Source organism: Scatophagus argus, chromosome 21, assembly GCF_020382885.2.
Source record: "Scatophagus argus isolate fScaArg1 chromosome 21, fScaArg1.pri, whole genome shotgun sequence".
Classification (NCBI taxonomy): Eukaryota; Metazoa; Chordata; class Actinopteri; family Scatophagidae; genus Scatophagus; species Scatophagus argus.
Window position 1 is genome coordinate 6,406,339 of NC_058513.1, and position 13,797 is coordinate 6,420,135.

General features: G+C 42.5%; 2 protein-coding genes across 3 annotated transcripts in view; one reads left to right on the forward strand and one right to left on the reverse strand.

The window, feature by feature from the left end:
• The window catches only part of cpped1 (calcineurin-like phosphoesterase domain containing 1), a 39,113-nt gene extending 29,426 nt beyond the window's left edge, over window positions 1-9,687 (reverse strand). The window contains exons 1-2 of one of the 2 annotated variants that reach the window (XM_046376712.1): window positions 9,403-9,687; window positions 5,511-5,729 (exon numbers count right to left, since the gene is read on the reverse strand). In XM_046376712.1, the coding sequence (XP_046232668.1) occupies window positions 5,511-5,729; window positions 9,403-9,466 (283 nt within the window). In that variant the 5' untranslated portion in view covers window positions 9,467-9,687. The remainder of the gene's footprint in view (window positions 1-5,510; window positions 5,730-9,402) is intronic. The other variant, XM_046376711.1, reaches the window with a different exon arrangement.
• Window positions 9,688-11,610: 1,923 nt separating this feature from the next.
• Window positions 11,611-13,797, forward strand: part of shisa9a (shisa family member 9a) — a 44,356-nt gene continuing 42,169 nt past the window's right edge. Inside the window, exons 1-2 of the mRNA XM_046377921.1 lie at window positions 11,611-12,514; window positions 13,245-13,351. Coding sequence (XP_046233877.1) covers window positions 12,000-12,514; window positions 13,245-13,351 — 622 coding nt within the window. The 5' untranslated portion in view covers window positions 11,611-11,999. The remainder of the gene's footprint in view (window positions 12,515-13,244; window positions 13,352-13,797) is intronic.

Consider the following 13,797-nt stretch of genomic DNA (forward strand, 5'->3'; position numbering starts at 1 on the left):
TGGTGTCTGAGGCTGTTCGACCATGAGACAAGCCCTTCTGATGTGGTGCCTGAAGGATGCCTCTTGGATGTCTCCTTTTCAAGGTTTCCAGTTAAGTCCAACTTACAAGACCCCAAGGCAAAGCTACAGCAGGCTGGGAGGATTACATATCCCATCTGGCCTAGCAATTTCCTGGGATGCCCCTGGAGGACCTCAAAAACATGGTTTGGGGGACAAACAGCTGTCTGTGTAACCTGGACTCACATAAGCCTGCAAAAATGGCTGAACAGGTGGATGAACAGAGGATTTCACGGTAACATTTACCACAGGTGTCTTGCACTATCTAAGAGGATCTTTTAATATTGACATTTTGAACTGACATGTTCTGGACGACTACTGAAAGGTGAAATGTGAAAATGTGGACAGAGAGACAGTTCTAAACATCTACACTCCTGGCAGACCTATTACTACCTGTAAACACAACAAAACATTCCACCATTCTTCGACGTGTCCCAAACACAAAATCTCTCTAGGCTCATACTCTCCTCTCTTCTGCTTCAAATCCCACAGAGCTCCATTTTAGCTGCCTTCCTTGCCAATTAAACAAGTTTCCACAGGTAAAGAGAGGGGATAGAGAAGTCCCAAGGTAACCTCTACTTCACCTTTGTGAGTTTTACACACATGCTTGCACTTACACAGATGCGCGCATATACTCGAACACTTCTCCCCGCTGTATCACGCGTAACATCCCTCATGAACCCCCCGAGACACAGCTTGAATCCTTTGTAGTGCTCATTAGGAGTGTTAAGTCCAGCATGTTTCTCTAATCTAATCAGCTGTGTATCTCACTCCCCTCACTCCCCTCTGCCAACGCCTCCCTCCCTACTCTTTATCCTCTTCATTTGTCAGCTTTGAAAATAAGCGAGAGAAAGACACAGGAGAGTAAAAGTGAGTGAGGGAGAGACAGCGATAGGGTGAGATTGAAGTCCTTGAGATGAGAAAGCGTCTCTTGGGAGTTAGCGTGGATTGGGTTGTGGGAGCAAAAGTTCTTTAGGAAGCATGATATGAGATCGTTTAATTTGGGGTATGGGGTTGTGCCTCATGGACCACTGTGATGGGATGAATGAAAGCCTGCGAGTCCATCAGGGTTCACAGTGAACGTATTCTGATTTATCAAATGGAGACATCACTATTTAGCACTCAGTTTCTTTTTCTTTGTATCAGTGTCTAAAGTGCAAACCCAATACTGATGAACATGATGACCCCATTGTTTTTCTAATGTTTGTCCCAGAACAATTACAAGAACAAACAGAACTTTCGATTCCTTTGCACAAGATTTAATTCACAGGGCTTCAAATAGATTAATTAGAAGCAATAATTAATGAGTGTGTTTGTGTACACTGTCAGATTTGCAAATGATGGTTGTCAGAGTAACGTATGAGACACGAGATCGCAACTGTTTACGAACGAGAAGAGACAAACGAGAGAGAAAGACAGAGTAAAGAGGCAGAAAGGAAAAGAGAACGTGAGAACGACAGAGTGGAGAGATAGTGAGAGAAATCCGTGGGAACAGAAATACAGTTGCCAATTTCCTGTCGTCGACAGGCAGCAGTGTTGACAATGCCGGTTGACAGCCAGCTTCCCCTGGCCGCCACCCATTCATTCTGTATTGTAAATAAACAGTTTAAGGGGAAATGTCAGCCGAGAGACGGAAGGAGCAGCTCCGGCTATAATATCTCTTCCCTCCTCCAGGCCAATGCAGCAGCCCAGTTGCCAGGCAAGTGACGGACGTGGTGAGTAATGAGGATGGCACACACAACCTGCTCTGCTGGGGCTGATGGTAACAAGGGCTGACGCCATGCCGTTTAAAGGTCCCCAGGGCCTTGCGGTTTAATCCCCATGCTTACACTATCCACTGTCCCACTGTGCATCTGAAATAGATCTCACTGTGACCTATAAATGCGACTGATCAGAGGGAGACGAGGAGGGATGTAGAAAATGGATGGTGTCTATGTTTTGGTCTAAATGGTGCAGTCAAGGAGATGATAAGGATACTTTGACGCCTACAGCAAGATTTTTAGATGGTAGGGCAAGACAGCTCTGAGAGTGTTCATAAGTGTCTCTGTGCAGCTAAAATTGGTGGTCATTATAACCCAAAAACGAGAAGAGGAAGGTGAGAGTCGCTCTGTGACTAAGCCTAGCCAAATCTGTGCTGCATATGAATAGTTTGCCTTGAGTCATATTTTAGAAACACGGGCCAAGGACGTTTTACAGATGACATACTGCATCATGTATAAAATATGTCACTTCTGCTTAATAACTTACACAATCTTCACATCAGGATCAAGTCCAGAGGTGCTTTCATCACGATTCAATTAAACATGTAAACAAGATGTACTGAGGAAAACGACATGCAGAGATGAGATGAGAGAGAGACCGCTTTCGCTCTCCGACTTCTCTTCTCGTGCCCATTCCTTGAGGCCAAGCAGCCAGGCAGGCAGCTCATGCTACTCCCTAATTGTCATGCAAAGGTAGTTTGCATTGGTTGGCAGCTTGTGGCTCTTCTTGCTGAACATCAACTTTGCAGCGGTTCCCGTCAGCTCCTCCCTCTTACCCGGTTATCAGATCAGGCGACTGGACATTAAGAAACAAGCACATTAAGCCGCAGTTACTCATTTCATTACAGTTACTTCATATGATAATAAGCAGCCGCTTGCTACTAAAGCCTGCCAGTCTACATGGTCAAGGTTTCCTTAGAAACATCCAAACATTGTCTGTAGCTTTAAGAGGTCTTTTTCTTTATAAATGGAATTGGTTAGTTTATGTTTACTGGTTAACATTAATCATCACAACTCTGTCACTACTGAAACAGAGACACAGACAGACAGACTGGAGCACAACTGAACACAGCATGAGTCAAACACAGCGTCAGCTCCAAACAAGGTGGGAAATGAGCAACAAATTGATTATTTTGTTTACTCGGCCAGCCATTTCTGGAGGTTTTTGTGCATGTTTTTTTTCCCAACCCAGTTCTATTCTGAAAATCTATTTGTCTGGCTAGACCATGAAAGCATCTGCTGAATTGGGGAAAGCAGCTGCCACTGTGGCAAAACAAGTTGGCTTGCTGTCCGGGTTCCAAGACATCTAACATCAGACGTCTAACTCTCAGTAAGACCCATGGAAAGAAACCAGTGTAAATTACAGTTGGAAATTATTTCAAAACCAAATGATTGAATAAAGAGGTTTTCTTAATATGGAACCATTGCTTAACTACAGAACAATTTCAGCTTGAAGGCAACCAGGTGCTTTTTTATAGATAAATACTGTCACAGGGGGTCTGATGTTTCAAACTAGACTTTACAAACAAGACAAAAAAACTAACTTTTTTACCTCCTGGAGCACCTTAAACCACAACGGCCGCTATTTTACATAGATTTTTAGAATTGGACAGGAATTTAAAGTGTGGCTGGTTTAATCAATACCAGAAATCTTCATCAGCACAGAAACTGATCTTGTATGAGAATAGCCGGAAGGCCTGTGTGATTTCATAGATAAATATCAGCTGCTGTCATAAGGGAGTATGCTGTTTACACACTGTGGCTGAGAAACAGAGAAGACTAATTTTCAAACCCACCTCAATGAGGAATACTCTGTAGCTAAACCATCCCAAAGCTGATGTTCTTCACAGAGAAGAGTGCAGTAATTAGATTAGGGCTATCTCAGAGGGTAGCTCAGAACACATTAATCACTATATGTTATATCAGACATATTCCATTCTCTTTAAAGACTGATGAATTTCAGAAAGCTTGCTTGTCTTTTGCTCACAGCATATCTGAGAATTTGCAGCAATGAACCAAGCCACTAGGCACAGTACCGTATGAGGAAGGTTTGAAAATTCAAGACAGCCTACATTTTTATATTCACATTTATACTCACTCACTCCTCACAGTCACATGTCTAAATAACACAAGAGAAGTAATTCACCGTAATAAAACAACATCTATCATGCGGCTCCTTTATGATTATATTACATTATATTTCTGAATGCCATTCACAATTGCCGGACACACTGGTCATGAGGCTCACTAGTGTCTGCTGCACCTGGGTCACAAATAAGCAATCCTGCCTGCAGTTCATAAAAGACAGTCACATCTCACAATGACACTTAGATTACACTGCATGTCTACTTACAATCACATGACAGAAAAAGCATAAAATGTTAATGGCTTTGTTCAGAAATGTTCTTGTCACATTGTACTGTTACGACAAATATATCTGAAGCTGTCATAATTGCTCCTTCAAGCAGCTCTTGTGCCTAATCAGAAAGTCATGTCATACTGGGCAGGTCAAAAACTAAAACTCACAGTGGAAATAGAACCAACACTGCTATATATCTGACCTCTACAACAGTCCGATCACTCTGGATTTTCTTTGCACATTATCACACTATTATCTTTGCACTATCCTCACTACTCATTCCGACCAGTAGGTAAATAGATCAGCTGATAATCAGTTTATCTGAGTTGATTGATGTTAATGACTGGATAATGTACAATTTCTCAAGATCAAAGCTGTTCATCAGGTATTAGGTCATAATATTAGGTCACTTTTTACCCAGAACTACTGATGGAAATGAATGTCAGATGTCAATCATATTCAAAAGTTGTATTGCGTATATGAAAGCAGGAAGCAGACCCAAGTAGGAAAACTTTTATGTTCACTGGCCACAAATTGTGAACGGCAGGCGTGTTTTGATTTGATTTACAGCTGATCGTATAATCAGTTAACAGTGCATGGGTGGTGGTCGGTGGTCATTTCTGACTTTGCTCATAACATCCCTTTGATCTCTGTTGTGAAAAACAAAATCTTAGCTTCGGGCCCAAAATCCATCTACGTGCCGAGTTAAAGGGCTGAATACAAACAGGGCACGGAACAATCAGCGAAACGGTATAGTGCATGAAATCAAAATTCTAAATAGTTATGCTGTTATCTGTAATTTGAGAGAGCCATTTCAAACACTTTGAAATGAGTGCAACATTTGCATGATGTACCAGATGCCATGAGATAATGCTCATGGGACCACTGCTGTGTCATTTGGTCTGACTAAAAGAGGCTGAGAGGAGTTAAAGCTCACGCAACTGGCATCTGTGAGTTCACAATGTGTCCTCCAACATTAGGTGGATAATTGACAGCTACCCTGGTTGATGCCAAAATCTTGTTTTTCCTATCCATACGGCTGTGAGTCTTCTGAGCACCCCCTCTTCACTGATGTGGATTGTTTTCAGCACCAAGCATGTGGCGTTGCAGTTTTTTCACAGGCCTTGTAACTCTGAGTGCGTATCTATCACTTAGAGAAGTATTTCAATGTTCAGTAAAAATGCAGCGATTAATTAGTCTCAAAACCAGGCACATACATGTGATACAAGCGCACGAAAGAGAGACCCATCCTCATGTGAAAAACTCAGATGAGAAACTGAAATGACCTCTTCATGATTTGTCCAGAGCATGTCCTTCATGTATTTTATCCCTACCTGGCATGGCATGGACCAGGTCCCCACACAGCACCATGAATCTTGGCCTTGGTCTGAGCTTGTTTACAGCCTCCACAGTCTGCTTGGTGAGCTCTACCTCCTCGGCCCATTCCTCCCCTCCACCATCACAATCGCCGTCCCTCCAGGCCTTCATAAGCCCTAGCTGGGGGTCAGCAGCTTGAATGAAGAAAAATGGTCCCGTCCACTCACGCTCTGCATCTGTAACAAGGACAGGCAAGATTGGACTTAGCAATTGGGTTGAAAGACTCAGACGCTGTTTATCTCTAAGGGTGCTTCACTGATCACGGATTACTGGAAACAGTACTGGCCGATGCCGATCACCTATCGAAATGTCGTTTCTTTACTTTTTTATCATCTTTAGTTGTTAGTAGCAGTTAGTGACAATATTTATTTTGCTGTACTAAAAGAAATAGGTTTAACAGACATAAACAAATAAATTAATTAATAAATAGGATACGGAATTTAGTAAGGCAGAATATGAGAAAAATTCCAAAGCCACTACTCCATGACACGGTTACTGCTTGTAGAGAAACTCTCTTGTATGTTTACATGATTGGCTCTTCTGTCTGGCCCTTATAGAGATCATTGATTAAATTATGTATCAGAAAAGACTTTATTGCCATTGTAAGTGAAGAGGTTTCACATTACTAGGAATTTGTCTTGGTGATAGGGGCATACATAGAACGTAACAAGTAACATATAATAGAAGAATAAAATAAAATAAAAATAAAATAGAATAAGGTAACACAAAATAAAATAAGATAAGTAAAATTTAGGACAAATATTGGCTGATAATGGTGACTGATCAATTGAAGCATCCTTATATACATCCTTACGACATAATAAAACTCGACAATTTAAAACTGCATCAGCCAATTTGTGGTGTTAGGCCAGTGGAAGCAATAAATAAATAAAAATTTTGATTATTTAACAATTAATTAAAGATGCCCTAATCAATATTCTTATATTAACAACTGATCAAACTGCCACTTGTAAGGAGAAATATTTTGCTGGAGAAAAAAAAAACAAAACAAAACACACAAACCCACAGAGAATGAACCCCCTGACTGCAATCCTCCACAGCTATAGGGACCATTTTAGCATCTTCCTGCTCATTGTTTTGGTTTTACAGCAATTTTTCACATTCTGGCAGCATCATTCTGACCATTTTCATTTCAATGTGTTTAGGTCACAGGATTCTTGCACAGAACACTACACATAATAGTAAGCAGAAACATAAAAGCTTTGGGGATTAGGTGTCATCACAGCATTAGTCATTCAGTGGTATAAGGCCTGCTGTGAAAGCTTCATGTAGAAGCCTTACATTCATTCTTGGAATGAACACAACACTTGATTAGCTGAAAGTGCTGCGATCTGGATTTACGACTGGGAATTGAAGATCCGTGTGGGAATGTAATGTGCAGTGTTTTGTTAAAGCTGTACATGCTCACTCCATGAGTAACTAATGCTAAATAATTAACAAACAGCTACATGTTGGAGCATGAATGGGCAGCAAAGAGCAAGTGTTTTACATAATCCTGATATTGCGTAACAGAAGGGCCTTACAATCTAATCACTCTCCAATATTCACCAACAATGCAAAGTGCTCCTGGTCTTCTATGTAAGGAGCAGAAGGCGACACTGAACGCAGCTTGGCTGATGTTTACGACAAGGTTTGACATGAGGGACACCGGAGAAAGCCTGACTAAGTAATATGGAAATGGAGTCCCCTTGTTGCCCACAAATGGACAAATGTCAAGAGCAGTTGTAAACAACAGCTTTCTGCTCCACTCATTTAAAATCCGGAGGATGTGAAAGCAGTGCTGTAGTTACGCAGACTCTCACTGTGGAGAGTCTGCATCTGCATTCTGCACAAATCCCCTCACTCACGCTCAGCGGGGGCCACTGGCTGTTCAGCATCCTCTGTGTTTAACATGCTCTGCGCGTATCTCGCTCCCAAATGAGTTTATAATAATTCTGTCCTCCAGAGAAACGTAGAGAAGAGATAGGAAGAGAAAGAGTGACGAAGAGAGCGTTGCTCCTGGGAAGCAGCTGGCTAAAAGCTTAATTGTAATTGACATTCATTATTTCAACCACGAGTGGAAACGTATTCTACTTTTATGATTACAATCATCTCTTCAATCAAATTACTTTAGCATGCCTTCAGTCCAAGCTAGCCTGGCCTTGATCTTAACTTATAACTACACTGCGGGGAATGCTGATCAATTCTGCTGCTGACAGTGACGACTGCTGATGAATTTTGAATTTCAACAGCTGCCATGATCACTGTAGTATGAAGTTAAGTTTCCTGCTGAGATGCAGGCCTAACTTTATCTAAGTCTATGACATTCCATTAGCACTTACTTCTTGAGAGAATGCAGACTAGGTTTGTCTTTCAGCGGCACATCTTAAACTGCAGCAGAACAGTCTCTAAGCTTGGTGTAAGCATCAGAGTGTTTGCATATGGAAATCATTACCTCAATAAGCAGATATGTTGTCCTTTGCAACGGAATATGGTTGCTCTGATACTGATTCCAGTATTTGAAATGAGTCTGCATCTATCAGCATCGCGCATCAGCTGATAGGCAAAGTTCAGGTATCGGTATCAGGAAGGAAAAAATGGTATAGCAATATCTCTACAGAGGAATATTTTCAGATCACATGGGCATACAAGTGTACACACACATATATACATAAAACATGTAAATTTGCACGTACACCCAGTCCCACTCTAGAGTCATAAGTCACTTTGTTTGTGTGTACCCTGAACAACAAACAATGATTTTATGAATCTACAGGGCACATGCACACAAATCCTGCGGTTTCGTTTTTTTTTTTTTCTTTTTTTGTTACGCTGAACACGCTTGCTGGTTGGTACAATGTCTCTCTAGAGTCATATGGATGAACTATTTCACAGGCAAATGAAAAAGAAAAAGCAGAAGTAAAGCTCCCATGACAGGAAATAAAAGGCAGCAGCTTAGTGTGGCCTCGCTAGTTGAGCTCAACTTCAAACATAAATCACATAGATTTCTCAGATGGCAGATGTTGCACTCAAAACAAAATTAATCATTATTTGAGATGAAAGCACAAGGGGACTTGCATTTGTTGCAAGTTATAAAATACAGAAAACTTCAGTTTATTCCCTTGAGAGCCGGTATACTCGCTGACTCCCGATGGTGATCAAAAAAGACACAGACATTAAAGGCAGAGACAGATGAACACATGACAGCACATGATAGTGTGATTACTTCATAATGGTGAAAGTACTTCAATGTCTTCAGTGCAGGGATGAACCACACACACTTCAGTAATGAATCATTTAAAACTAATCAGTGTAATAAGTTTTATCTTGTTTTCTCTTTGTCAATTCAATCAGTTTTGTCAATTTGTCAACGTGTCCTACTCATAAATACAGAAATGTTGCTCGGGGTTAACAGTAACGGATCGAGGAGAAAGTTTGAATCATTACCCCGTTTACAGTGGGTTAAACTACCTGCAGATATTACCTATGGCCTTTAATTTTAGGCTACAGAGCTTCAAAACAACAACAACAACAACGGGGTAGTGTTTCCCTGCAGTAATTTAACTCGCTGGCATTAACAGTTTAGTTACTGAAAGAGCACAGTACTACTCATACGCTTTATTTTATAACACACGCTAGCAAGCTAGCTATGAGCCTTGCGATGGTTGACAACAGTGTCCGGGTTATTAAAACAAAGCTACACAAAAGCTGTCCTGACTGCGTTTGGTCTGTCAGTTCATTATCCTGCTACAACTTCTGCACAGCTAAGTTAAAGGGAGCGTTAGCAGGCGAGTTAGCCTGTAAGTTGGCTAACCGGCGGGGATGAAGAAGCTAACTGCTTTCCGCTACCTTCAGTCAGTCCGCTGAAAGTCCGATGTTTAGCCCTGAGAAAGATCTCTTCACTCTCAGCCATAGGATCCAATTGCTAAAAAGCTGTCCCAGCAAGCCAATGTGTAATTTGTGAGCCAGTCAGCGAGCCTCCGGACAGGTTGCTTGTGTGGCTCTTAGTGTCCTCAGCCGACTATCGGTGGTCGACTACACAGCCTGTTTGCCAATGTGAGTAAGTTTAGCTGCAGCGGCCTCCAGTGTGGCAGCAACACCTAGACTGTCCTGACGTGCAGCGTGTACAGGGGCGTTTACTATGAGTCTGCTCCACTTTATAAGACGCTATATAGACAAAAGTAGTGGGACACACCTCTTTATTACTTTATTACCTTTCAAGGATTGGGCTTGGCCCCTTATTTCTAGTGAAAGGAAATATGCTTCAGCATACCAAGACATTTTGGACAATGCTATGCTTCCAACTTAGTGGCAACAGTTTGGAGACCCTTTTCTATTTCAGCATGACTGTGCCACAGGGGCACAAAGAAAAGTCCATAAAGACATGATTGGATGAGTTTGGTGTGAACTTGAAGTTTGAACTTGACTGGCCCACACAGAACCCTGACCTCAACCCCATCCAACACCTTTGGGATAAACTGGAAGAGAGATTGTGAGCCAGACCTTTTAGTCCAGCATCAGTGTCTGACCTCATACATGCTCTATTGCGTGAAGGGACAAAAATTCCCACAGAAACACCCCAAAATCTTGTTGAATTCCTTCCCAGACTTCCCAGAAGAGTGGAAGCTGTTATAGCTGCAAAGCTGTCTGTGTATTTAGAATGCTATTAAAGTCCCTGTTGGTGTAATGATCAACGTCCCAGTGTCCCAATACTTTTGTCCATATGATGTATTTATTCCACCAAAACTGGTACAGGCTGTAAAGGTTACACTTTGAATTAAATACATCATCCAAAATATTTTGAAACTATGTAAACTCAATCAGCCTTTCTCTCGAGTGATTCCCAAACCACACGGACAGTGAGAGTCCTGTAAAAACACCTGAAAATGAGCAAACAACCAGATTGTGCTCATTTCTTAGGCCATTTGTTTATTTTTATGCTGATCATTTCATTGAGTTTAGTGCAATTAACAATATATGTGCTGTAAAAATTACTTATCATACACAACTCCACAAGGATAAACGTTCACAAACCAAACTTCTGTAGTCTAAATCACTGTGCATTTTGTCTAAAAACTCAAACCAAGGGACCTTGGAAAGAAGCTGGATTGTGCAAAATTTAAAATTCAGTGTGATCCATCCATCCTCATTTGGGCTGACAGGAGAAACTGTTTACCTAGTTGCTTTAATATTTTTTTAACATTTGAATGAATAATAATTGTGGGTTTTGCTTGCTTTCACTGCATCCAGGGAGAGCAAATATCCTCAAAGGTCTTTTGGAGGTCTGCTTTTTAACCACAAAATGATTATGCTTTTCAGTTCAGTTAATTCACAGCATCTGTTTGACAGAAACTCTGCACTTGAAGAACTTGAAGATGCTCGCAAAATATAAACCTCACTCCTCTTTGCTCCCTGTTGTTGACATGGTGCTTGTAAAGGAGAGACATTGTCCAATCTGATGTGGGGATGAGGCTCTTCACTTTACCAGTAAATCTGTGTCAAGCACTATGTCCATTGTTTCATGGACTGACTTTTCTTATATTGTATCTTTTAGTTAGGATACTGAAGAAGGGTCCGGGTCATCATGAGCATTGCTGCCGAATGCTTATTGTTTTCAAGAAAGTTCCCACTGATCTAGTGAGCATTAGGTCCCGGGGTCACGTCTTTAGAGAAGGGCTCTTTTTCCAAATCCACCCCCTGCCTTGAGAAGCTCAGCCAGCCATTGCCTATTGTAGCACATTAAGCTACTTGTGATTTCAGGATTTCTAAAACAAAGGCAACCTACGAGTGAAAATGCATAAAGTGAAAAAAATGGGGAAAAGGGCTCCCACGCCTTTCCTCGACGACCAAACACAATAGTGATGTGCATATTCCGGGGCCTTTATCATAGCCTAATATTTCACAACAAAGGCTCCCCCCACCCCCCTCCCTCTCTCCCTCTCTCTCTCTCTCTCTCAGTCCTCGCAGTCTCACTCCCTCCCTTGTTCTCCTCCTCCTCTCCTTGTGCGCACCAGGCTCTCCCACCCTCGCCTCTTCTATTCGCTCACTGCGCTCTCATCCTTAGTGTGGCGTGTGTCTCAGCCTACTCCTGTGCGTAAGAGCGCACCGATGGATATGTAAAGTGATGCACTCCCGAAAACGAGAAATCTGAGCCTGCAAACGCCTTTCTGAAAAGGCGTGTAGATGCGCAACAGAGCGCGCGTTGGAGAGCAGTGAGTTAGATTAAATCAAGTTCATTCCACGGTGATTGTTTTTACTCTGCGCGTTTTTGTTGTTGTTTTTCTGGACGATGATATGTTAATAAAGATGTTCATCAGCGCGGGTGACTGTGCGTTGCTATTTGGATGTGTGTTTCTGGACTTTTCAGCATATCATGACCGTGCGCATTTTTTCCTCTCTCCAAATCTTTTTGTTTCTGCGTGAAGTTGAACGGAGGGAAAAGCACGATGAGAGGGAAATACTTTCTTCTTGGCTTCTTCTTGATCAAACTTATGGCTCTTGTTTGCAAGGCTGACGGGGAGCCAGGACTGCTCGGAGGATTCGTAATGATCGCCACCTCAAACGGCTCCAGGGAGGAGGAGAGCGTATCAGAGGAGACCCCGCACACGGAGGACAAATGTCGGGGTTACTACGACGTGATGGGCCAGTGGGACCCGCCGTTCATCTGCAAAACGGGCAATTATCTGTACTGCTGCGGCACCTGTGGCTTCCGCTTCTGCTGCTCCTACAAGCACTCGCGGCTGGACCAGAGCACCTGCAAAAATTATGACACTCCGATGTGGATGAAGACCGGACAGACTCCTTACAAAAAAATGAACAAGATGCACGACAGCACCAAAGACAAAACGAACTTAATTGTTTACATCATATGTGGAGTAGTGGCCATTATGGCTCTTGTGGGGATTTTCACCAAACTGGGGCTGGAAAAGGCGCACCGGCCTCAGAGAGAGAACATGTCCAGGTAAGTCTCTCTGTCTGTCTCTCTCTCTCTCTCTCTCCCTCATTGCTTCTCTCAGTGCGCTTGTTTACAGAGAGACTTGCAGTAGTAGCCTACGCACGCAGTGATCCGGAGCGCGCAACGTGCCGTTCTTTTCTTCATCTGCCTCCGTGCACATCAGAAGTACATAATGGGAATACAGTCAGACAGAGCAGCATGACATTATTAAACTACCGCTTGTTTAGGTGCATTAGGAATATTAGATTTCACTCACACGCTGTGGTTTCTGGGCAACCAGTGCAACTTAAGTCATTTTCTGTATTGAGACTCTTTGTGATACGGCACGATCTCTCCACTCCTGTCCATCTATCCTTTGTGGTATAGCATAACATTACGTTTCTTTCACGGGGGGTTCTTTCATTGGAGTAAAGCGGCATTGCGCCCCATTGTGCTCCAATTGTGCATCTGTCCAATTGGAGATCAGTGAAAATGCTTTTAAACACTACTAGGCAAGAATGTACTATGTGTGCAGTGATGGCAACATAAAAAGAACAGATGAAACTAAATCCTTTCCATTCGTCAGGGAATCCCATTTTCTTCCACTTAGCTGCACCTCTCAGTTTCATGAAAAGATGCTGTACAGCAGTGCAGCCCAAGTGAATAATTAAATTAGCCATGTTGTGCACAGTTCCCCATGTCTGCACCCCTCACCCATCACCGCCTCTCTGTCTCTCTCTTCTCCTCTGTCTGACAGGGCCGTCGCCAGTGTGCTGCAGGGCGGGTGTCCAGGTGAGCAGTATCGGGGGGAGGAGGCCCTAGGGATGCATTCGCAGCACTATGCTTCCAGGGCCACAAATCTCCGTGAGTTTTTTAAAATTATTTTCTATGTTTTCCGGGAGCTGTGGACAGCTCATCACTGTCTGTTGTGAACTGAGTGTATAACTTAAGCAGCATAAGGATGTGTGGGTGCAGCGTGTGTCAGCAACAAAAGCTGCTTATTTGAAGCGACTTGAATGTGTCCAGGTTGGTGTCAGAGGCTCTTATGAAGTCATCTGGTGTGATGTAAGTGTGTCCAAGTTTGGGGTCAACTCACTGCACCTCAGCTGGACTGAAGTGTTTTATTTTTTTGGTCCACTGTTCCCAGTCAGAAAATCCTCAAAGATTCAATATAAGCACACAGAGAACACACACATGCCTGCAGGCGTGTTCCTTTTTTGTTTCAAATGACAGCACTGGATTTTTGTTTTATATCTCCCCGGCCAGATATCCATCCATTTCATAACACTTTGGAAAAAGAAAATCTGCCT